This window comes from Plectropomus leopardus, chromosome 11 (assembly GCF_026936395.1).
Source record: "Plectropomus leopardus strain MGB_pleo_1.0 chromosome 11, ASM2693639v1, whole genome shotgun sequence".
In the NCBI taxonomy this organism is placed as follows: domain Eukaryota; kingdom Metazoa; phylum Chordata; class Actinopteri; order Perciformes; family Serranidae; genus Plectropomus; species Plectropomus leopardus.
The window spans coordinates 19,859,775-19,886,217 of NC_142186.1; the positions used below are offsets into that span (position 1 = coordinate 19,859,775).

At 38.8% G+C, this 26,443-nt stretch overlaps 1 protein-coding gene across 1 annotated transcript; it reads right to left on the bottom strand.

The window, feature by feature from the left end:
• Positions 1-293: 293 nt before the first annotated feature.
• xrcc1 (X-ray repair complementing 1) lies at positions 294-26,306 on the bottom strand. The gene is made up of 17 exons (XM_042490758.2): positions 25,794-26,306; positions 25,546-25,638; positions 24,539-24,646; positions 24,276-24,434; positions 23,896-23,973; positions 22,311-22,434; positions 21,972-22,078; positions 19,566-19,728; positions 19,249-19,477; positions 17,059-17,175; positions 9,097-9,178; positions 8,902-9,001; positions 5,712-5,760; positions 3,217-3,353; positions 2,814-2,904; positions 2,658-2,733; positions 294-1,407 (listed from the first exon to the last, which is right to left on the bottom strand). The coding sequence occupies exons 1-17, from the start codon at positions 25,842-25,844 to the stop codon at positions 1,300-1,302; spliced, it is 1,872 nt and encodes a 623-aa protein (XP_042346692.2). The 5' UTR covers positions 25,845-26,306; the 3' UTR covers positions 294-1,299.
• Positions 26,307-26,443: the final 137 nt, after the last annotated feature.

Consider the following 26,443-nt stretch of genomic DNA (forward strand, 5'->3'; position numbering starts at 1 on the left):
CCAAACCTCGTTCCCGCAGCCTCTCTCTCCTATAACAACCAACCCCCCTTCTCACTGTCTCGCATCTACATTCCTGCTTTCTAATCCCCTTGACTGAAGTGCAGAAGACCTGGTGGCTGCAGGGCGCGTGACAGGACGAGAAGTAAATTAGAGAGTGGAGAAAGGCGCTCGAGATGAGGGAAGGAATGAAAAATGAGAGAGTGCCTCTCGAGCTGCAAACACAGAGAGGAAGAGATGAGAGCAGCTAAGAGAAAAGACAGTTCGATGAAAAAAAGTGGGAGCAATACCATTAATTAAAAATCCATTTTTTATTAGACAAAATAATTAAAATAAAAAAGGTCAAGAAACTTCAACAAGCTGCTTTGGACAAGCAAGCAGACAGTAAGCCCATCATCTCCTCAAGTCTTCAGAAGCATTTTGGGAAACTTTGAGTGACGCAAAACACCGACGCCCATTTTACGTCTTATTATCCGTCAAGAGAGTCCATCTCTTGTGTTATTAATTCAACAAACATGAATAAAACCAAACCACAAACTCAGATTTATCAAACTTTAACATCAAGAAATCCATCACTGTCCCACTCGGGGCATTTACCAAAATAAAAAGAGAAAAACAAACAGTCCCCCAGAATTCATTTTCATCTGTAGGTTTAATTGTCCCTATTTTTGCATTTGGTGGCTGCAGCCCTAAATAAATGGCACTTTTCACCCGCCTTTGGGCTGGTCTCATAATGGTCTGCACACTTACACAAGTCAAGAGTCTTATCAGTGCTGCTGGCAGTCAGGACAGGGTGATAACTCATTTCCAGACAGAGCCTGAGGTAGCCAAGGTGAGCAGCAGCAAACTGCAGCACAGGAACCAAAGAGTTCAAGCAAGTCCTGAATCAGAGACGGTGTGCTTTTTTCACGAGGCCAGAGTGACTGAGCAGCACACCCATGATGAAGATCTTTACTGCAAAACTAGGACTAACAACCTTCAACTAAAAAGCTAATAATAAATCTAAACCTTATATCCTAACATTAACCTCAAAAGATGCCATTTAAAAAGTAATTTTCCCATCTTGGCTGAAAGGTGAGAATATCTGTGTTGAAAACACCTGAGGACTGGAAACATTTCATGAACAACAAGTATCACGTCAGTGTAAATGCATTAATTAACTGTAATTGGTTTATTGCTTTTATGGAAGGGAAGCAGTGAATCTGAAAAAAAAAAAAAAACGTGTATGGCTTTCCTCATTGGTATGGACATGAAGTGTAAGTGTGTGTGCGCACACCTTTGTGTGTAAATACAGCGTTTTGTTCACGGGACGACAGTGTAGGGTTGATAGGGTAGAAGCTTCTGTCGTTCACTGATTGCGTAAATCCATGCAGGTTTGACAAAGTTCAGATTGCTGTTCTCCATCAGCGCCTGTAATGGAAGTGAAAGTGAAAGCAAGAGGAACAGAGAGGTCATGGAGTGTTTTTGTTGCATTACAGGGCAGAAGAGCTAAAAAGCCTTTGGAAAAGTGAAATGTCTAAATTGTTCAACTACAATTTCTTCTTCGGATGCTAAGAGGGCTTCAAATGGCTGAAAACCAATTCTGAGTCACAGTTTCAAACAGAGTCAGAGCCACATATTCCCAACAGTGCTGCACTTTCACAGGTAAAGCTAAAATACTCAGATTCCCAATTTGCTCGTATGCTTTTATTTGATTAAACCTTGTAAACTGACTGCTTACTGCTTAAAAGAAAATGGCTGGGAAGTGACAGTGTACTGGTGTTTTTTTTTAAAAGAGACTTTCATAAGTGCATTTTGTATTATTGTGAGTTACAGGCTAGTTACACAAAACCAAATTCAAAGAACTAGAGGCAATGAAGACCGACTGTTGCGTCACTGAACACATCCTGGCCTCTGCTAAAAAGTTGTACTTGAGCATATTGCAAAGACTAAAGCCAACGGCCAACCGGCACTTACATTCTGCACCTGTGTGAGAGGACACAACTAGATACCAGCAGGCAGCAGTAGTCTGTATTCATTATTCAAAAAAAAACCCAAAGTGGTAGACCAACAGACAGACTCAAGACACGAGTTTACTTGTTATCACATAAACAACACAACACCCTGTTGAAAGAACAACTAATATTTACTGTGTGCTCCCAAACAAGAACAAACAACTAGGTAGCATTTCTACTAAAGATCTCAATGGAAAACAAAAAACGTATGTAATGTAACAGTTCTGTATTGATCTCAAGACCTCTTGACTTTAGATATTTGCTTTCCTTTCTCGCTTGCGTTTCTTTTATCCAGCAATGAGCTGAACTGCCAAGCAAAGGGATTTCATTTACAGCTAGACTCAGACGTCGATTCAACACGCTAAATTGCACAGAAAAAAGCCAACATGGGCCAACAAGGGCTGACGGTGTTGGGCACACTGCAAAAACTGGGGCAACCGATGCTCACTAATGACCTGAAACTGACCAACACATGACTGTCAGCTTGGTGTGTCAGGACCCTGAAATTTCCTGAAGCAATTACCTTCACAAAATCTTGCTCATTGGAGCGAACAATAAAAACATGCATGCACACATGCTAAAATCCACATAAACAGAAATGTTCGATGTTCTTAAGCTGCTGTTAGATATCAATATTAGGCGAAAAGAAGCGAGGACTCAACTCACGTCTTCAAAGGAGTCGTGCCACCCTTCACTGGTCACAACAAACTGCACCTTCTCAGTCATGTAGTCCTCAATTAGTCTAAAGCAAAGAAAATATCATGTTTTTACAGATTTACAGCATACAAATTGAAATGGGTTACTTCTAGAAGTTTTTCTCACCCATTAAAGGCAACAATGTATCTCAACAGCAGGCGCCTCTCGTTGTTGGGGAATTTACCGTAGAGGAAAAAGTGCTTTCCTTTCAGGAAGTCTGGAAGAAAAATGAGAAAATTGGAAGTGAATGGAGCAGAAGAGTGCCACTGATGACAACACGATGTGTAGGAGGAGTAATTATAGGTGCTCTTTGATAAAGGGGAGAGAAAAGCAAAGCACCAAAGAAAACACAGAAAAACAGTGCCCTCTTTGACACTTGTGTGGCGTTCCTGAAAGGCAGAAAGCCATCCAATTACTTTCTGTCTGTGTTCGCAACATCCGAAGAGTAAGGGAGGACATCTGTTCCTGTGATAGCAACAGACAAAAGAGGGACATGAGGACTTGGAGACAAGAACAAAGAGAGACCTACCTGGGAGCTCAGGGATGGGGTGATCCTCTTCAGCCTCAGCGTCTGTGTTTTCATCTGTCGACCCCCCGTAAGGATCCTCCTGGTTCGCTATCTTTCCTTCTGCTACTGCTTTTTTCTGTCTACTCTCATTTTCCACCCTATTACAAGGACAGAAAAAAGGGACATGCTGTATCGTTAATGCTACATGGCTCCATGTCTGCTTCTCAAGAGAGAAGAAGAATAAGAAACCTTTCTGCTTGTCATCTATGTTACTTTTTTGTCTTGTCCCCGCACTACCTCTAATTTTTAGTGAGAGTTAAAGCTAATACTGCACTGTTGAAAATCACTCTGTATGGGCCATCAGACTATATCAGTTTGAAAATTAAATGCAACCATATCATTATTAAAGAAAGAAAAGTTAGTAAATTACAGACGAGTACAAAAGCAGCTCTTTTAAAGAACCATTAACAACCAGTCCATCAGCAATTTAGTGGTGATCTCCCAAATCCTTTTGTTTCATTGATTTTTTTAGAGATAATCTTAAAATGGAAAACTAGAATGAACATGGATGAGACAGATGCAAGGCCACATTGACCTTTGACCACCAAAAACTTAACAGTTCTTTAGTTCAATATCATTCATGTGATATCGCGCTTACGAGATGAAACAGATGGACAGACAATGCAAAAACATAATGCCTGCAGAGGTATAACAACTTCAAACCAAACTGTGGTCACTTGGGGGGAGTGGAACAAGTTCTAAACACAACACTGACAGATAAGGACATGTATCCATATGACTTTATTTTTGCGAGCACCAGTGTCTCTCTTCAATTGATCCCAGTGAGTGGAGAGCCAAGAGAAAAAGCACCGTGCCCAGCATCTTTTTTGTGCAGCCACTCTGACCACTTCTAGTTGAAAATCTCTGAACTTTTCAGAAAGGCGCTGGTGTCGTCACTGTCAATCACTTACAGTTTATTCTTATTGTATGATAAGTCAGTCAGAAACTATCACAATAAAAACAGAAGAGCCAAAGCTTGGCAGACTGGCCGGAAACTAAATGTTGCACGTAACTGTCGTGCCTCTATCAGCATACACGTTGTTGTAGTCACCACTTTTCTGCCAAAGAAAACACCATGAGGACACACGTCCCAGTGTTGCTAATTAAACATCCAGCAGATAAAGAGCAACAATAGCATTCATTTGGAATAATGTTTCTGAGCACCACATACATTTAAGTCTAATACTCACTCTTCTTTAGCTTTATTTTACTCTGCACCAACTCCTGAGGGAGATATCTGTCTCTTAAGCTGATAAATGTTTAATCAAGCTCTCCAGCTGGTTGGCAAATGTCTGCTGTTTGATGCTGGTCAGGTAGAGTACAGTGAGATTTTAGACCTTTTTGTAGGAAACTAATTAGAGCAGTGAAACCAAGTCAAAAAGCTGCAGGTTGTAAAACCAAAACAATGAGCTGACAGATGCAAAACTGCCTTATAGAACTGAGGAAGTCTGCAGAGTCTGGTGATAATTATCTATGGGTTTAAGTTGCTTTGGGGAAAAGCACAAATAAGGTTTCCACAAAGACTTTTCTCAGTTCCTTAGTGCCATATTTCAGTGTGAGTTCAACCCTAAAATGAAGCAAACCCTTCAGCCACCACTTTACATCAACGATGCCCCTGTTGTAACATCAGATTGTTGGCAATTCAGATCTCAGATTCCCTCTCCTGATTTCTAAACACCAGTTGTGTCTTTTAGGCAAAGGCACGAAAGACACTATACTTTATGCAATGCCTTAAAAAACATGGAATGTCCATAAAAAGGCTACCGTAGCCAGCATTCTTACTGGTAGCATACTGGTGTGGCTTGACAACCTGACTGAACAAGACCCCAAACAGCTGGAGAGGAAAGTAAAAACAGCATAAAAAATTAAAGGAACATCACTGCCATAGACTCAGGACATTTACATGTCCCGCTGTAAAGAAAGGCCCCAAGTATTATAGAGGACAAAAGCCACCCAGCACACAGTGTGCTCTCATTTCTTCCCTCAGAGCATCAGAGCTTAGAACAGCTGCCACAAAGTCGGTTTTATATACGCAGGCAGTTAGATTACGAACAGTAAGCACTTTGCATAACATGCTGCTGTAGGGCATACAGGATATACAGCAAGCACCCTTTGAACGTATATAACAACAAACCTGAACTCTCTTCTTTAGGGGTGACTTCCAAAGTATTTTTTTTAAACTAGAGGGCTTTCTTGAAATTTATCTTATGAGAAAAAACTTACACGGATCACCAGCAGCCACCTAAAGTAATTGTGCATTTATCTCATAATTATGAAACAAAAGTCTGTTTAAATTAAAGTGGAATCATTGATTTTAAAATAAACTTATGATTTATTTTACTAGTGGAACGACAAGAGAGCTCAGATCATGTTAACAACCATTAATTACACTGAAGAACAAACCCGTCCACATCAATATCACAAACAGCGTCATTGACATCATGTGTTTTGTTTACCTCTGCAGCTCGTCCTCCGTGTCCACACCAGACTCATCATCCGCACCTCCTGTGAAATGAAGTGTTTATATGTCAGTAAGGTAAAAAAATAACCTAGAGCTGATGTGCCCAACTTACCTTAATGTTAGGAGAGGGCTTGTATAAAATAATGTGTGTGATACGTTTCATATATTTATGGTTAACCATATCAGTTCAAAGTTGTTGCTATTATATATGTATATGTATATACATATACATATACATATATATAAATATATATATATATATATATATATATATATATATATATATATATATATATATATATATATATATATATATATATATACACTGGCACTGGCACACTGGCCTTAAAGGGACATTTCACCCCAAAAATCAAAATACGTGTTATCTCTCTTACTTTTAGTTCTGTTTCCAAACTAGATTGTTTTGGTTTGAGTTGTTGAGTATCGGAGATATCTGCCTTTGCGATGTCTACCTTTTCTGTAATATAATGGAACTAGTTGGCACTTGGCTTGTGGTGCTATAAATGCCAAAAAATAAATGGTAAATGGACTGCACTTGTAGAATGCTTTTCAAGTCTTTCTACCACTCACATTCACATTTACACACACATTCACACACTGGTGGCCTAGTTTACCATACATGGTACCACCTGCCAGGGGTTCAGCTTTCCTGCACAAGGATACTCAACATGTGGACCGGAGGAGCCAGTGATTGAGCCGCCTATCTTCAGGTTATTGGATTTCCCACTCTACCTCTGAGCAACAGCTGCCACCTCTGGAAATTTAACAGAAATGTCTGTTTCCAGAAATCATGACTGGGTTACTCAAGATAATCCACAGACTGTTTTGTGAGCAGTTTCAGGTAGAAACTATTTTCTTTCTACCAAACTACAACCCCCAACTGGATCACCACGCAGAAGGAAGCGTGCATCTACTCATGGACGAGAGGCTCATGGTCATGACAAGCAAGATATAAACATTAAAGGCATCCTCCTTGGCTGAGCTAGCTCACGTGGTGTTAGGTGAGCTGGCAGTCGATGCACAATTCCCTCTGCACTGTGATACGGTTAGCGGGTCTGCTTCCGTAAAGAAAATAGTTCCTGCATGAAACTACCCACAACAAGGTCTGTAGATTTTCTTGATTAACCGGGTTATGAATTCCTGAAAGAGATATTGCTGTTGAGTTTTTCCATTAATATTTTGGGGACTTGAAGCTCTACAAGCAGAGTGCCATCTAGTTCCATTGTATACGAAAGAAGATACATCGATACGGCCGATATCTCCAACAAAATGCACCTCAAACCTAAACAATCTAAAGTGATAAATAGCATTACAGGTAGGAGGAATTAGGTAGGTAAACTGCTCCTTTAATTCTAAAGCTAGCTATATATAACCAAACTTTAAACAATCTTTGTTGGCAACACTGTACATCACCACACAATCCCGTGCTGTTGAGGGGGAACAGAGAAGCAGGTCTAATTAAAATGCCGTCTCCCCTGTGGTGTGTTTGTTGGGTCAGTGCTTGTTGTGTCGCCTCACTAATGCACCATGGCACTTTACTTCTGGCCTCGCATTAACATAGAAATGAGAATCATGCACAAGTCCCTTCACAGTGATTGCATCTCCCTTCTAGTCCTGTTCGCCCTCAGATAAAATCTACAGTACTATGATGTTCTTGTCCTTTTCACGGTGGCGTTGTTGACCAATCCATTTCCAAGTGCTTCATAAAGGTGATCCTTTTTGTCTAATCCTGAGGCCCTCACATTGTCCTTCTACCCCTCTCAATTCATTCAGTCCTCTTCAGCTCCAGTGCCACCCTCTCTCCCTCCTTAGCTAGAATGAATCACTTCCTATGAGTCACAGCCACTCATACATCAGCTCTTGGATCTTTGTAATATATGAATACAGTATATATATATATATATATATATATATATATATATATATATATATAAAACTTACTTTCTGCTTTATTCATAAGGCTGTGGCTATGAACATTTCGGTTTGTTGTTTCCTCCTCTGTGACTAAGAATAGATGTTCTCCTGTTTGTTTGTATCAGGTGAGGTGGCAGTGTTAATCAGTAAACTTCCCTTTTTTTTTTTTTTTTTTATAAAACTTGTGTATTTGTCCTTTTGTAAATCATTCTGTGTCCACTCTGTAAATTCAAACATTTTTGCGGGCCTGTGAACGCAGCACAGACAGAACTCTTCATGAGTTCTTTTTTCCTCAACAGCAGTTTGTGTTGTTTGAGTAATGGGGAGGACAACTGATGATCTGCCGATCCAGTCAAAGTCCATCCAGTCAAAGCTGATCTGATCAAATGTATAATAGAGAGCAAACTTTAACACCCAATTAGAGTTTGCAGTTAAGTTTTGCTTTCACTGTGCCTGACATTGTGCTGCTCCATCTGTGCCCAGAGTATGCTCTGTGCTCCGAGTGTGTGGTGCAATGAAAAAGCAAACAGTATGTACATTTCAACAGCGCTTCTCATGAACACAACTTTAAAAATTTTAAAAATATTAAATGATTATGCCAGCACCAAAAAATAAATGTGAGGTAAACCTTATGTGTAAACAACAAATCTGCTCTTCAAACAACTGTATTCATTAATGTTTCTCATAAAAATCTTAACTTTCCAAGATAACATTTAAACACATCATAATGATACATTTTTTCACCCAGTACTGAATATTACTGAATAGAGCTTGAACGCATCATAACATAACCTTCGTAATCCAAGTGTTTCCTCCAAGTTCAAAATGACACTTAATTGCACTACAATAAATAAGGCGGCCCACTTAACTCAGAACAAAATGCTTGTTTTAACCCTTCAACAGGCAGGTAATTTTACTTTTGTGAACATTTTTTTGTTTGTTACTTTCCACTTGAACTGTATCCAAACACGAAGTGCCTCTTTGATCTTGGCTGTCGCTCCTTTGTTTCCTACTATTTCATCTTTTTCACATCCTTCCCCTATCATTACACCCTGTCGCTCTGCCTGTCTCAGATTAACTTCGGCTATATGTCAATCGAAAAATGCAATTTAAGACTCCTGTAGCCACTTGTCAGAACGAGCTGCTTTCTCTTTCATCCCAACAACAGTTTCTATAGCGGGCAAGTCAGTGTAGTGTACTGAAGTGGCAACACTGAGCAGGACTCTCTATCAAAGTAGTTATAGTCACACCTGGTTGATCCACATCAGTGGAGCCAGCATACTCATCATCGTCATTCCTCTTCTCTGGTGTCTTTTTGGGGGTCACTTGTCTCTCGTGCCTCTGCGGAGTCTGCAAGGACAGCATGGACAGACGGTTAAAACTGACTGTTACAAGCTGTAAACATTAGATCATTTTTATATAAGGTTCACTTTAAAAAAAATCACCTTTGTGTCAATTTCCTCTTCGCTCTGGTCGTCCTCTTCCATCTCGCTGTCCGAACTCGACTCTGCTCCATCCATCAAATACCTTGGGCAAGACAAAGAATGGGTGAACAAAATGTGTCACTATGATTAAAGGCCAGAAGATCAAGCAAGCCTGAACAATATATCTTGCTCCCAATCAGCTTTACTTGTGTTTTAAAACAGCAGTGGGCCATTGTCAGGCAACCGTGGAGCAAAGGCAAAGGCAAAGAGTAAAGGAAATCGTTTTCACCACATGTTCAATGTTGTGATGTTGAAAACATTGCCAATGCCTGTGTATTAAATATTTTGAAGATTGCCTGCTGGGAGACGAATTGAATCTACTGCAGGAGGAGAAACTTTTCAACCAAACATAAGAACAACCCAGTCACAAATCAGGCTTTGTCCCTGTATGCCCTCAACTCTGCTTTCCTGTTTGACAGTCACTCTTGGTTAAGAGACAGCCACCATGGGCAGCAGTAATACAACATCTTTACAACAAGACACCAGTCATGGATCAAAGGCTACATTCTCATATCAAGAAAATGTATCCAAAATCTGCTTTTTTTTTTACCTCCTGATGATACAGATTTGATTTTTTCAGAGTAGCATGGAAGAAGAATTGTGATCTTTTCCCTTTAGATCTGGGCCACTTTCCCCTGTGGTCCTCATTTAGATACATATCTGATCACTGGCCATGAGACCACTGTGAGAACGGTCATGCTGGAATTCATGTGCGTTTCTCCCATACAGCCATGGTATTTCCAACAGATGAAGGGAGTATGGTGTTAGCAGAGAGACACAGGCACTATCTGTAATGATCTCTGCAACACTTAAGAGAGTGTGGGGAAATATAAAAAAAGCCAAATGTTCCAGACGTGTGAGGGAGGGTTGAATGAGGATGTGACATTTCTCCTCCCCCTCTCAATACACTCCCCTCAAGCCACTATGAAATCACCTGAAGATTATTAGCTTGAAAGTGTGCCGACAAAGTGCAAAGAGTAAAAATATCACTGTTCAGGTGTAATTATTTCCACTCACACAGCAGGAAGACATTTCACTGACCTATGTTTATTAGTTTCATAAAACTCCAGTGTCCAGAAAATGATGAAAAAGGACAATGTAGGTGAGGGGATTGCTGCAATATCTGTGTCTCTTATGGCAATAAGTGTTGTTACTGTGAAAATAGACCAACAAGCTTGATATGCTCTGTTAAAAGAGAACTGGAGACACTAGTGGTTTTCGAGAGCTGGTAAAAAACAAGTTATACCAAAGCGGAAACTTCGTTTACATTTGAACCGCATCAATACCATGTTCTGGTAACTGGAAATTAATCATGAACCAACTGAACCTGTTTTGGCACTTAACTGTATCTATAATAACCATAGTAGTTGACTAAAATGTAATTCTGCTCCTCTGCTCTTTTCTAATCACACGTAGAGCTTATCTTCTATCTTTGTCTTTCTAGCTGCTTTTGTGTGTTTGTGTGTGTGTGTGTGTGTGTGCTCGTGCGTGCTTGCATTATTTAATAGGGGTGGGAATCACCAGAAGCCTCATTATACAATGCAATATTATTGCAGTTTTAAATGTGTTAAAAAAGCTGAGTTTAATTGATATTAAATACTTTGCAATTTGCAACTTTTTTCACCTAAATTATGTCCCCAAAGGAAAACTCACTGTTTTATATGAGATAAACTTCAGTCTGTTTATCCCACTCGTCATTTTAATTGCAGCAAATTGTATCTTGTGGAATGAAAGCAAGCTACAAAGTTTAATTTGTATTATTATCATAATATTGTGATGTATCAGTTTCCTCCCCCTCCCCTTATACATAATGTGGAAACGAAAATAGACCAGGCGCCAGAATTATCACAGAAGATCTTTACTGTAGTGATAGTTTTGCTCAGTGGGAAGCCAACAGAGCGGCCAACGGAGCGGCCAACGGAGCGGCCAACGGAGCGGCCAACGGAGCGGCCAACGGAGCGGCCAACGGGGCGGCCAACGGGGCGGCCAACGGGGCTCCGTGGCTGGCTATGGGGTGCTATATCTTCATGTCTGAAGTTGAACATGGTGGCTCCTCGAGCCCCTGGAAACCACTCAGAGCTCAGAGGCCGGCAACTTTGTGGCACGTGCCTCTTTTGTATTAACCCTGCGTTTTTACCCAGGTAACCTCTCAGGTACCACAATTTGGCACAGATGAATTAAACGCAAGTAGGTAGTCACTAGTACTGACGTTATTTGGTCTGTAACTTGTTGACGTGAAGTTAATATTTGTGCCAAATTTGAAAACGTTTCCTCAAAATGTTGAGATATCGCTTTCATGAGAATGAGACAGACGAGGTCGCAGTGGCCTTGACCTTTAACCTATGACCACCAAAATGTAGTTAGTTCTTAGTCGAGTCCAAGAGAACTTTTGTGCCAAATTTCAAGAAATTCGAGGCCTTCTTGAGGTATTGCATTGACAATTAGGGGACGGATGGACGAACAACCAGAAAACATAAAGCCATTAAGGCTATCGCCAACGTTGAGGGGAAAAAAAAAGACAAAAATTCACTACATTCAGTCTCTCAGCTCATTAAATATAAAAATGTATGTTTGTTTGGAGGCTGACTTCGCTCCTGATGATGATCAAAGGGGTTTAAATGAACTTACCTAGAGTTCAAACAACTAATTTAATAATAGATGAACAGAAAGTTAATCAGTAAAAATGTTGATATTAGTCAAACTCAAGCTTTAAGCAAAAATGCTTATTCAAGCTTTTCCAAAAGGAGAATTTGTTGCTTTTGTTTTTCATCTACTTTCCATCATGACAAACTGACACTTTTACACTCAACACTTTTGGCTCTGAATACCTCAGAAAGCAGTGAATAACTTTTAAGTAATGAGTTTTTGTGTGTGATTAATTTGCATTTTCCATAGTGAAATCATGGTGCTGATATTTTGGCTCAGAGATGCAAACTATTTAACAATTCCTGCTGGGATATTGCAACTGAGCCTTGATTTAATGAGAAATTTGTTTACTTATTCAGCTCTATTGTGATGGGATGTTGTAGAGCTGCTTGAGTGTTCTCTTTCTGTCTATCACTGGATCCTCACCGATGGGATTACAGCTATGGGGTATGCATTTCTAGGGTGCTTCGCTGATGTCACAATCTCTTTAATATACACACTACACAGTACCAATGCATGGCGGGAGCTGAAGCAGTGAATTTGCTTGCAGATGCATGGGCAAATCGTTTGTGTGCATGATGGAGCAACTGTTTGAGTGTGTGCGTATTTGTTTGGGCACTTGTTATCATCAAAGTAAGTGGTCCCTTTAATTACCCATAGCAGATGCAGCTTTTAAATAAAGGATACATCATCAAAGCTGCACACTCCACGCGCTGCACAATAGCAGTGTTGGGTAGGGGAATGGATTATTCTGACAACAAGAGAGGGGGGAAGGCGGGGGAGAGGGATCTTCGACACAATCAGAAAGCGAGCATGAGGGAGAATGATGACACAGGCTGCAGCAAACTTCTCCTTTCAATACACTTTTTGAGAGTCTTATGGTAATGATCAGATCTAATAAAAGCACCATGTTGTGTGTAATCACCATCCAGGATTTAAAACACTCACCACACTACTCTCTCAGACTCTTTACATAGCTTATATGCACAATGTGGCTGTCCAGAATAATCCCATCAAAACACAACTCTGTCCGTTTTTCATTTCTGGCTTTGCAGACAAACATAAGTAAAAATTGATTTCTTTTTACCCAGTCTTATAACCAGATTTATCATGCTGGTACTGGATGCCAAAAAAATCTTTGAAATGACAGTCACATTTATAGCCACATGAAACACACCAATAAAAAGTTTGAGACAGTACCCAATGTGTCTGCAACCTTTTTTTAAATGAAAACCTTCAAAATCCAAAGTATATTCTTTTTAAAGACGTATTTTACTGCTGGAAAGATGGTCTTTTCATAAAACTGTGCTGTCTATGCAATAGACAGATGCAAATACTTTTGAAATTGGTGCTACATGACCAGAACACAACAAAGGAAATGGGCTATGACATTTGCTTTTGCTCAAGATATAGAAAAGCTACAACTACCAGAATGCACTTTGCTGCACGAGACCGTTCCCACTGGTGGGTGAGTTGTTTTTATCTGCAAACAATGCTGAAGTTGGGTGGTTACAAAAGGTCTTGTATCATAGTTAAACAGTGCACTAAAATCAGGGTTGTCACACATTTTCATGGACAAAATTTCAAAACGTTTCCCCGACTTTTCAAGGACCCATAAAATATTTTTTTAATGCTCTACTTGCCCATAATTGTAATTTCAGCAGGAAGAGGTGGAACGCAGGGAGGAAACGAGGAAACGTACGAGATTTTTAACAAACGCTGTGACACAAGCACGTCTATTAGGGCTATGTTACGTTGACAGCTAGAGAAACATATAACCTACAACGTTAACTACGGAAGATTAGTGTGACAATTTCATTACACACCATAAAATGACTTTTTCATGACCAGGGAAACCCTGTAAAATATCTTTATGAAAGCACTTTGGGTGAGAAATAGGCAATGCAGTAGCAGAATCTTGGGTCATTTTTAATCAGCATGGCTTAGTTTTACAGTTTGATCTGAGTTTGAGAGAAAGAGAGAGATGTCTCTCTCTCTCAAACTCATCTGCTTGCATACTCTTTGTTTCCGAGGTGTTGGGCATTAAAAAATGCAATTATACAAACTGTAGTTGGAGCAACAACCAGAGAGTGGAATTTTATCACAGTTCATTTACAGATACTTCCTACGTCATTATGATAAACAGAAATCAGCCGAGTATCCCTTTGACTTCATATGAGATGAAGGAAAACATCAAATCCTCACATCTTAGATGCAGAAATCAGCAAATGTTTGCCATTTTTGCTTGAAAAATAATGAAAGATATCTATCTCTCTATGTATCTATCTATCTCAAGATGAATTAATTCTTTGAATTAATTTTCTGTTGATCAGCTAATCAACGAATTGCCTGAGCTCCAAATTCAAATGTTTCATGCTACAAACATATATTTGAGAGTATATATATATATATATATATATATATATATATATATATATATATATATATATATATATATATATATATATATATATATATATATATATGTGAGAGTAACACCACCAACTTAAGCCCCTTTTGGATACATGCACTGCATTCTATAAATGAATAGGTAATTTGTTGTTGATGAAAAAGACCCACTTGTTTTTCTGTAAATGTCACACTGGCAATCTGACAGGACTGGGACTATAAATATTTCCGTTATACTTCCTCCACAGCTCAAATCTGAATTCAATACTGTTACATTTCTAATTAAGCATGACTTCCTGTAGGCAAAAGAAAATCTGTTACAGCACAAAAATAGGGATTACAAAGACAAATATAAGCACATTTGAACTATGCATCTGCACCTCTGGGCTGTGTAAAAATAGGCAGTGAATGTGTCTATCCATCTTAGAAGCCATAAAGCTGATGAAAAATTTGATTTAAGGTCTCTATGGGGTTTGACTTGTTCGAGGTGAGGCTAGCAGTTCCCTCGAGGGCTGATGATCATCGTCAATCATCCATGTAGATACACAAAGGTTCAACTACAAGATTAGTTTCCAAATCGATCAATGATGAAGCATGTACGAGAACTGAAAGCTCTTTCTTCCTTGATGTTATAACTCTCTAAATCACTACAGTGAGAAGGAAAAAAGAGTTCACTTTGTTTTTGGCGTACATGGTAAACATTTGAAAGAAATTATAGCCACAAGTAAACTAAATGTTTAGGTGTTTGCTGATGTTCTTTCACTTAGGTTAGGTTTTAGCCACATAGCTTGAAAAAATGCTTGATTTCGAGTCTTTAGGCAGTCTGTGATCTCCTTAATTTAAACTTATCAGTCATTGTAAGTTTTTTTTTTCTCAGCAACTCAAAATCAAAGTTTTAAGTAATTTCTCTCATGGTTCAATGAGATTTCTACAAATACAGTAAATGAATCTATTTTCCTTAGCTGTATCTTGTACAGACTTGTTGTTGACACCTTATTTTAAAGGTGGATGTAGGCACGCGTATCCTGAGCTGTTTCAAAGCAGTAACCAATAAAGGTGAGAATACGGGGAAAACGTAGGCAGCAGCTGCTTGGACCATGGAACTGCGAGTGATGGCTGGTTAGACCGCAGTCCTTTACTCTGTCACTTCCTGTGCTTCTCCGGTGGTCCAGAGGCGTCAGATGTCTCTGCATCGCCTCAGCCATCAGGTTGATGGTGTTTATTTCTTTCAAAGAATTTTTGAAAAATTGCATCTTCCGTAAGTTTTCATGCTACAACTGAAGCATAAAATGTACAGTCTTTGAAAGATAAACAACTATGAAAAGAGAAACAACCTTTTACGCAGAATCAGTGTCACAACATTCAGAAACACACCTCTTAAACCGACTTTGGTTAAAGGGCATTATTTCAACCCTAAATGGCATATCTTAATACCTCTCTCTATATTTTTTTTTATCAAGAAAAATTCATAAATAAAATCAATCATTCCGAGTAGGGTCGAACGGGCAGGGCTGGCCACCCAGCCCCCGACATAATGGTAAGAAAAGAAAGAATATTAGTCTGTATAATATAAATGTATAATAATAACTATGTGATAATTTATTAAGTCATTTTTAAAACAAAAATGCAAATCAAATGTGAGAATTTTCTGCTTTTCTTGATTTACATGAAAATGAAATGAATATTTTTTTGGATTCTAGACTGTTGCTCAGAAAAAACGAGACATTTGATGTTGCCCCGAGCCTGAGCAATATGTGATGGCTATTTTTTACCGTTCCTAGACCCAGCGATTAATCTTGGAAATCATCAGATTAATCAGTGATGAAAATAGTCGTTAGTTGCCGCCCTAATGAAGCTAATTAACATAAAACTGCTAAAGAAGGTAGGAACAATGTGCTGTATTACTGGTGCCCCCTTAAAACAATTGTCAGAATAGTAGAAATGTTTGGCTGTTTTGCCATGTTATGCAGCAAAAATGGTACAAAGGCAAATCTGCAGAAGCCTGCAATTAAACTGATTCTGTGTTAGAAAGTGACTCCAGAAAAATATAATTGGTTGAAAATGGACTTTCTTATTAGAGTCGATACTTTGACTTACCATATACCACATCGCTAGTTCTATACATCACTTACACTACATTTAAATGCAAGAGAAGCCTGAGACTAACCAGTTCAGATACCTTAAATGACCCCAAAGTGGTTGGAAACCAATTTATCTTCAAGCCAGACACAATCACCACAGCAGCAAGAAGAACGAAAGAATTTCTTAAATGATAAAGAAGAGCTTCATACAATGTTACACAAGTATAGAACTATTCCAATTTATCTGGACCTTTCACTGTACAAGATGAGTAATCTGGTCTACATTATTCAGTAGACACAGATTAATGTGAAACGATGACAGAAGACGTCTCAAAGCTCCCCCTGTAATGAGGCACATGATTGGAGAGCTGCTGGGGCTGCCTGGGATGAATTTGCGATCACAGCAGGCATCAGCTGCTCAAGGTTACAATGTTCTCTGTAGCAAGTGGACATCACTGCTGTGAGGGGTGTATTTTGGGACGCTTCAATCAGTGTGAGTGCTGTGCACAGATTGTACGATGTGGAGGTACAGACGTGGCTTAAGAGAGAGTATTAATCAGATGAGGGTTCACACTTTGTACACATGCTCCACACTGTAACCCGACTGTCACCCGGTGGAAACGTCCTTTAACCAAAATCTGAATCCACCCAGCTGTTCCTGTGACCAAGCTCAAGTTTTACAGGTCTGTGTTTCCAGACAAGCAGCATTGCAGTTTCACTTTCATATCATCACTACAAATTGCTCTGCTTTTTTATATATTTTGTTTTGGATTTCACCATCTCTTACCTTTTATAGGAGATCATCTGTTTCCTCTTATGGCAGTCAATCACCCATTCCTTCCGTACGATGATGCCCCCTGCTGATTTCACCTGGCTGTACTTAGGGGTGTTAGCGAAGGCACAGCTGGAGATTAATGGCATGCGCACACACACACGCACACACACACACACACACACACACACACACACACACACACACACACACACAAATAGACACACATATGGTTACATCACTAAAGAGAAGATGAAAAGGGCAATACCATGCTCTGACAGCAGAGATCAAGATGCAATCAAAATGAATTACTGAGAGTGCTAACAGCACTGTTACACAACCATGCAATCTGTTTCAATGTTAAAAATCAACTACAGATGAAAATCTCTCATGAGAGAGCACCCCTGAAACAATATGTAATTTGTCTCACTACTTAAACTTCGTTATACTTCAGCCATGTACATATTTTACATTTTTCTCCCAGAAACTTGTCAAAAATCAGTTTTATCCATAAAGTCTTTTTGTTCATTATCCTTTCATTTCATCTGCAAATGTTCTACAGTTTCACCAAGGATACTGTATCTTTTGGCTTATCTGTAGCTCTTTTAACTTTGTTCCGTATTTACGTCTTCATTTTCTCTTTATGAAGGCATATTTCTGAGCCGTTTCTGCCATCTGACAATTTAGCTCATTGTGAACATTGTCAAGTTTAGGCAAGTCTGTTTATTTTGCACATTTTAGTAACAAAGCAGTTCAAATAGGGACTGGGAGATACGAAAAAAAAAAACTAAACATAACAATATTTAAAGAAATATCTGGATATTAATGCTGCAACAATGCTGATTATTGATGCTTTCATAAAATATTTACGAGATTTTTTGATAATCATCAACAATGTGGATATGATGACTAAGTGGATAAAGACAAATAAAAGAAAGTTAAAGCAGTCTGTGTTCAGAAAATTAGATTCACGATATCCAGTCCATATCAAATTTCATTTCACAAGAACGTTGATATATTACCCAGTGCTAATTCAAAGTGACCAAATTCTGTGTATCTTGCAGAAGTAACTTTTGTTGTAGTGTGAGTATAACAATCTGATTTTGTTTGTGTTTTTTTGTAAAAACTGTTAAAAACCAAAATGCTGAGTTAAGTGCATTAAACAACATTGTCAATAAAACTGTACTAAGACAACAGTGTTTGGATAACTTTGCTACTACACAAACTACACTGTTCATTTAAAATAAAACAACAAAAATGGAAACTTAAATATTTGGGATGTAAGTAAATCCAAATATGTTATTCGGGAAAGCTCAAATAATGTTTATTCTATCTAAAAAAAAATTTTTAATGTGTGTGCATTATGTTTTTTAAATATTGATGTTATTATGAAAGGCCACAAAACAAAAATGCCCTTTCTGTTTGCAACATAGGACTCATGGCAGCTGGATTTCTTTCTAACATTTCTTGTTTTTTTCTTCCTGTCTTATTTTTTCTCAAAATAAAGCTTAGATCCTGTAGTGCCCACGAACATACTACCAAGCCCACTCAATGTTATTTTAAACAGATGGAAATTTTTTTAAAAAGCTGGGATATAAATGTGACTTTAGGAAATAATAATCCCCTGAAATAAACACTTGTGGAAATATGAAAAATGTCCTTTAAAAAAAATTCAACTATTAAACTATATTGACTAATTTATACATTTATATTTACATTTATTCATTTAATTAGTTCCTATTGTTTTATTTCAGGATTTATTTGATAGGCATATAGACAGTTCATAAAATTTAGTTTTGTTTAAAATAGAGAGCAAGAGTAAGGAAAGACAGAGAAAAAGAGAGAAAAGACAAAAAGAGAGATATAAAAGTAAGCAAGTATGGCGGTATTTAGATAAGAAAATATTCTTTTCATTCATTATGTGCTACCATTAAATGAATCTGATGCTTAGAAGCCACACAAATTGCATTGCCAATGAACAATCGGTTAATATGACTGATTTAACTTATATAAACCAAGCCCACTTCCAGCCTTCTATCTGATTACAGATACGGAGACACATAATGACGTCTCTGTGGACCTCTATTCTCTGAATCAACACAAATATCCCGACAATATAATAAACCTGGAGGAAAAAGCGAGTTATGCATCAGGGCAGTTTCAGGCAAACAGTTTTCCACATACTTCCTCCTGGTTGATACTCACATGAGGTGTGTGGCGTCGGGCGTCCAGTCAGGTCGGTATTTCGCTCCCATGTCCAGAGCCTTTTCCCTCAGCTCCCCCCTAAAGGGGTTTTGGAAGCCGCTGAGGACAAACACCACCCCCTCCATCATCCGCTGGAATGGGACCTGCTGTGCGTTGGCTTTCTGTTGCTTGGGTTTTGGTTTGGACTGGCTCTCCCGCTTCTTGTCATAAGACTTCTGTGCTGGGGAAGCTGAATGCAAAATAGTGAAAGTCAAGGAAGTTTCCCAGGTGAAGAAATCATCTGTGTGCAAAAATTCAACCACTGATGCAAGTGATACCTTTCACAGTGCTGGGGCTCGGCGTGCTGGCAGGGCTCGGCTTGTGTTTGGGGGTCGCAGCTTTAACCTCAGGCGAGCCGGCTGGGCTTATTTTCTTCGAGGGTGGAGGGCCGGAGGCAGACTGCCGCTCTTTGCTGAACTCAAATTTTCTTTTCCCTGGTGGCTGTGAGGAAACAATTTATTTAATTAAGTAAAGAAATGGAAACTTTCAGACAGAATAAAATAATGTATACATGTATGTTTAAGGCCGGTGTGTTGGAGAAGACACTGCTGAATGACGAGTGGAATTAAGTAGACTCCAAACTGTCCACACTTCCATTTCATTTAATACCAGAGCACGGTTATCTGACAAAAAATGTACGTTTGATAAACATAACTCAAATGTGGCAGGTTTTTTTTTTCTTTCTGTCAGGGCTGACTGTCTGGAACAAAATGTCTCTTCAGGATGCAGAAGCAACGACGGCAGAATATTTTAGCCTTTCTAAAAAGCTTGAGAAACAACAAAAAATTGGAAGCAGAACTGCAGTTACAGGAATATTTTCTTGCCATGCACAGACATGTATTTGTGCAGCTCTTGATCTTTCTGCATTAATTTTTTCATTTTCAAAAGTCAAAGTGACATGTAGCTGATATTGACAGCGTCACTCCCCCGTGCTCCTAGTTTCACCCTCTGAATGGACTCAGGAGTACAGTATTGCATATTGAAACCAGGTAAAGTACAATTTCAAGCTGTTTTTTTCAAAGTCAATAAAAGCTGCAACTTAAGCTTCTGTACACGTAACAATTTCAATCAATAAATTGGATTTTACTACAAGAACATAAATTAATGAGCAGAGCTTTCACATATAAAGCAAAATATCTGCTGTAAAATTTAAAAACCTGATAAATAGTACTTTTTACTGACATTTATTATGGAATTTTTAATATCATCCTGGGATTTTTGGCACAGAAGATAAAAAAAACTGATGAAAATATCTCAGCTAACTGATTTTCAACTGATGAAAAACCCTGAAACACACACATTAATTTTTATTAAAATGCAGACTGTTTTAGGCAAAACAGCTTCTCAATATGTCAGCCAGAAACTTCTTCATGTGTCGATTTCTGTTTATCTGCACTTTTTGTTTCATGTAAAGCACTTTAAACCAAGTGTCAATAGTAGTTAAAAATAAAATAAAAATTTGGCCACACTACCGTACAAATGCAAGTGGTCAGTGGTGTACCGTAACAAAGTCTTTTTACTTAAGCAATTTATAGAGTATCAGCACTTTTCTTGCTTTTTAATGTTTCTGTCAACCTGACAGAGAAGGCATCCCATGTACAAAGGCTATGTCTGCAAATTTTACTGAAGTATCTATTTATTTCTATGTGCAAAGCATTTTTGTTACCTCATTACTACAAAATAAAATTGTAAGGTATGGCCAATCAGCAGTCCCAACCTGAAAGTTTAAATTATTATAGTTTAATCACATAGGGGGGAGAGCAAACAAGTGCTCCTAAAGCCACAGTTAAGTTTTGATTTCCAATCAAGCTTGGGCCGCCTGTCAGATCAGAGGCTTCATGCTAGCGTCCACGTTATATCTGAGGATGAGACTAACTTTGTGATGGAGGCAGAAAATGGTGTCCCACAGCAGAAATGGCAAGTAATGACAAAATTACTAAAGGAGAAAGGAGAAAATGATTTGTGATACAGCAGGTAACTGTGCTGTCACTGCTCCACTGCAGTGTGTCAGACCTGGAGCTCAAGGGTTTTCTTTAAATCTTTTAAGTTGTGAAGAAGAACTTGTTTTTTCTTCAACAAAGTCCATTTTTAAGTCGGTCTACATGATAAGAAGAAATAAAATTCATATCTGTCTGATTTATGACCGCTTACACGTTTTATTAACATCATTTACTTGTACTTTTAATTTCAATACTTGATTACATTTAATATAATGAATTACTTTTGATACATATGTACAGTAAATATCAGATGATTTAAGACATGATTTACGAAAGTCATTTTTGGGAAAGATATCTGTACTTTTACTTAAGTATGACTTTCAGCTACTTCATCCACCTCTGCACATGTTATTTTGAGCCCTAGAAACTGGCATGTGAACTAAGAGGAGAGAAAACCAAAGCATCCCTTCATTTTCTGGTTTAAATTATCTTTACTTATTTGGGTCAAAAGCTTGATTTTTCAGACACTTTTTGGTTCTAGTAACCTTCCCAGATATAACATGGTAGTTAACACTCTGAAAAGCTACAGATCCCATCCTACGAGCTTCACTGCCTCTGCTTCGTCTACTCTGTGTACAACTCAGCTGTCCTTTCGTCTAAATGAAGTACAAAACTGCTGCTTGTTAGGGAATTGCTCTTTGCTGGCTGTCTTTTAGTGGGGAAAATGATTGTGATTTTCAGTACCTGTGGTGAGGCAGAGCTGGAGGAGGAAGCTTGGCCTGATGAGTGGGAGCTGCCGCCAGCCTGCAGTGCAGCAGCAGCATAACTCAACCTCTCATTTTGAGGAGACACTGAGGAAAGAAAAGTGCAGAGAGCTCGTGAGAAAACAAAGCAGTCTGATAATAAAGAATGCCTTTGAAATACCTCCTTCCTCCTGTCGCCTGGAACACTTAAAAAGCTTTAAATAAAGCCCAATTAGTGCTCTCTTGGTGTTTTTTAATTGCTCAATGTGATTAGCATTTTATAGTTTCGAGGACATGAAAGAATTTAAGTGGGCTTCAGCAGGTGGTAAATTTAAATTACCTTTGAGTGGAGTGCTGGACTTTGCTGCAGTGTCACGACTGAAGAAGAGACTGCCAGGCTGAAGGCTAGGACCTGGTGTAGGAGACTCATCCTTCACCCTGAACTGCCCCAACTTTGTCAGTTTCTGACAAGAGAGAAGGAAGAGAAGTTTAGTGCCAAAAGAGAAGGTGAAGGGATTGACTGGAGGGATTTTTTTCTCGATATAGCAGAAAGGTTTCAATTTAACAAATAACAAAATGACTTCATACATAAAGTACATAAAGTTGCGTGGTTCACCACACTGCAGTGAGATGCTGCGCCACGTTTTAGTGCCAGACGTCTTCCAGAGCATCAATAAAAGCAAAAATATAACTGCTACATATGTTAATGTCAAAGTAGAGCAGTGCTGACAATATCACAGCCACACATTTTAGCAATTGTCACATGCTTACAAAAACTAACAAGATAACGCTGTTTATTTGTTCACTGCTGGTCTGCTTTGCTTTTGTCCAAACAAATTCTCGTTGGTCGAGCAATCACTGGTGTTACTTTCAAGAGGCCATGAGTCGATCAAAGCATTTTTTACCAGCTGAAAACACCATGCGCTTTTCTGTTTTGACTCGTTGCTATGATAGTTAACATCTGCAGAAGTGTAAGTGTTGGCACAAGGTAGAGATCTTGCTCTGGATAAAGGGGTGGCTGGGAGAGAGCGCAAAACCACCCGTCTATGCAGCCAGCAGTTTTAATTTCTCCTCCACTGTTGTTGTTCAGTATTTATACATATGACAGTTGGTCTTTGTGGCATTCGTTCCGCCCCTCCTATACCCTGATTGGAAAGCGACATACGCAGTGATTTACCTAAAGTAAAAAATGTCTCACCTTTTGGGGATCGGGAAAAAAAACCCAAACGTGCAGCGCTCAGTGCAGAGTAGAAGCTCAATGCCTCATTTGCCAGGAACTTTAAAAATATGCTGGCCTCAGAAAAAAAAAAAGCTTTGGTGGACACACTGTACTACCATGTAGAGTGCACTGTAGCTGATTTAGTTTATCTAGAGATAAAGTGCAGATTTGTTTTTCCCAGCTGTCGAATTGATTGATTAAAGAGTAGATAGAATTTCAGTCGACCAAGATTTTCTTTTGTTGCCTAAAGCCATACTGGTTTCTCCAACTTGCTAATTTTGTAAATGGATGTAACACTCTTACTTAAAGATGCCAGTGATAGGACAGGGTATTCAACCCCAATACTCTACTCAAAATCACAGAGTAAAAACCTCAAAGGTTTGCATTAAATGTCTGGTCACATTATCTGGTTTACTCAGTTCTTATATGGCTTCTTGTGTTAAGACAACATTTAACATTAGAGATGTTTTTCTTCTTTTGTTGAATAAAAAGGGATTTTGTATTTGAAAATGTGAAATGTTTGTACAAAAAACATGAAAATGTGTGTATTTTTCGAAATAGGACATCGAAAATAATTTTGCTGAAAGTACTGAAACTAAGGAATCAACTTTCAATACCCAGCCTTCATCAACTATATTCTCAGGTCTCAAGGAAACATATCAAAAGACACCGTGAATTATTGAAAGTAAGACGTGGCATGACTTACTGGGGAAGATGTTGGAGGAGGATCATTTTTGTCAGGCGGTGAATGAAACTTAACAAAGGCCACTCCGTATGCTATGTTCTACAAAGTACACACACAAAACAGCCTTAGTTCAAATCTCACAAGTAGAAACAGATATACGCTTTAAAGGAAAACTCAAATTAAGTCGTTATCTTAACTAGACTACAAAACACAACATCAACTAGTGCAGCCATGCAGTTTTAATACAGTTAGATCTGCATGATTTGTACTGTAATTATGTTGTACTGCTGCATGTTGACAGTGATGTGAAGATATTCTAAAATAAAAATGTTTTACATTTATGAGTTAGAACGTAATTTCAGTTTGCACCCTTTTTTAAAGTGACTTTTTAAGGGCCTTACCTTGCTGTAGGGCTGGCTGCACACAATTTTCACTCTGTCCCACTTCTCCTGCGCTGTGCTCTTCTGCAGCTGGTTGGGCCCAAAGAAACGCACCCGATTCATGTTGGTGCCATTACGGCTCTCCGTGGGGGACATGAAGGAAGACATAACCAACAGAACCTAAAAAAGAATAAGATTGGCATTAAAGAATAAGCAAAAATATGGAGTAATTACAGTTACAAGGAGATGATATCGTTTGTACTGGGTTCAGTTTGCAAGAGTACCTCATAATCCTGGTCTCTGACAGCTGAGGAGTTCCCCACCAGCACCTCGATGAAAGCCGAGCCCTCATTTCCAATGTCAATGCTGTGCACCTGCTCCTCCTTCTCGAACTGAGAGAAAAGTAAAATAGCACAGGTCAGCGGAGCTTACACAAGAAAAAAAAAGCGTTTAAAGAATGAATCAAAAATTTTAAATTTCATGGCGAAACTAAGGTACCTTTAAAATCTAGACAAAGATGAGCACAACATGTTCTTGTTTTTCAAATGTAGTTACAAGCTTTGCAGCTGCAGCATTTTAAATAAACTGGACAGGAAACTTGCTTCTGCCTAATCCCTAAAAAAATCTGTCAAGTCTGCATAACTGTCTGCAAGACAATGCAGACAGGGGGAATCCCAAAAGGACACAAATAGTATATCAACAAAGGAGAAGTGGGAGTGGATGTCAACAGATGTCAACATTTTTAATCTGTGAAAGTGTTTCGGACAACTTCTATTGCGGGCTGAAAACTCTTCTGTTCAGACAGCACCTTGGCCCATAAAAAAAGGCAAAAGAAGCCCCAAACCTCTCTATTTCTCCTCAACTCTAAATGTTTTCCTTGATATTTATCATGCATGTACATGCATGATTCTTTCTATTCTTGTTGTTGAATCCACATGGTTAAATGCATTTCTTGGTTAAGCATCAGCTAAATAAATGTTATGTCTGAAAATGGTTTTGCGTTTCAGAAGTTAGAGAAAACACTTTGCCTAACTTGCCAATAACAAAAGGCAAGCTGGACTCTAAATTCCCCTTTACATTAGAGGACAAACAGACTGAAAGGAAAGGATAGGGCAATTTAGGACATAAAGTTAGATTCGGGTAAAATTAGCCAGATCGCCACATTTTAGGAGCAGGTATCTATTGTATAGCATAGGTAAGCTTTACATCAATAATGACCGCGCATCATGTTGTGTAACCACTGCTGGGTAACACTTGTGGGAGTAAGTCTCACAGGAGGTCGAAAACATACCTGCAGAATGACTGATGTCTGCTTCTCCCCGGGTCTTGCTGCTTTCCACTTTCTGTAAGTGTCCGAGCTCAGTAGGTTTTCAGCCTTGTGAGTCTATTTTGCATCAGGACAAGAGGTAAGTAGAAGTGAGGCTCACATTTGGCAAAAACAAACAAAACAAAAACAAAAAAAGTCAAATCTACAAACTTGGTGTCAAGGAACAAAATGTAACATCTTATAAATCCAATGCAAGTGAGAAATGAACTTACAGTGTCCTCGGTGCTGCAGGAAACGACGTGTTTGAGTTTGATTTCTGGCATGTTGTTGTTGTTGTTGATTCTCGGCAAGTTACAAATCAATTAATTATCCAGTATGAAGGACAAAAAAACAAACGGACGCCTGCTTTGCCACTTAACGCTATCCCAGCCAGTCACTAAAATAGAAAAGTGTCCTTTCAGTGGCGGAATATTTGGCTGAGAAAACTAAAGTAAACGCGTCTTGATGCTAGTCACCGTTGGCTAACGTGATAGCATGCTAGCTAACAATAGACAGAGTGAACTTTTCCTGATTAGCTTGATGTTTTTAGCACACCTCAAGTGCTATTTGAACGAACCTTTGACACTGTTATGTACGTGACACATAGCAGCTTACTTTGGCACTACGTTATACATCAGAATACATATGTAAACCCTTTAACTTTAGGTTAAATGTGCGTGGAGGAGAACTCATATTCCCACCAAAAGTGCCCAATGTCTGTCGTGCTGTGGCGCAACTTCCGCCTGTCAGCAGTTCTGTCCAATCAGAGCGTTCTGTTCTTCTTCTGCAGTTTAAATAAGCACACCATCACACCTTCATCGCCACCAATCGTTCAGGACAGAAATCCCAGCACCCGTAGATGGGTTTTCATTTTTTCTTCTTT

Excerpts from the sequence above, each read along its gene's own strand:
- xrcc1 (XM_042490758.2), bottom strand. The coding sequence starts at position 25,844 with ATGCCAGAAATCAAACTCAAACACGTCGTTTCCTGCAGCACCGAGGAC. Across the intron at positions 17,176-19,248 it reads CCCGACGCCACACACCTCAT|CTGTGCCTTCGCTAACACCC; the intron begins GTGAGTATCAAC and ends ATTAATCTCCAG. Across the intron at positions 2,905-3,216 it reads CCCCATCCCTGAGCTCCCAG|ACTTCCTGAAAGGAAAGCAC; the intron begins GTAGGTCTCTCT and ends TTTTTCTTCCAG.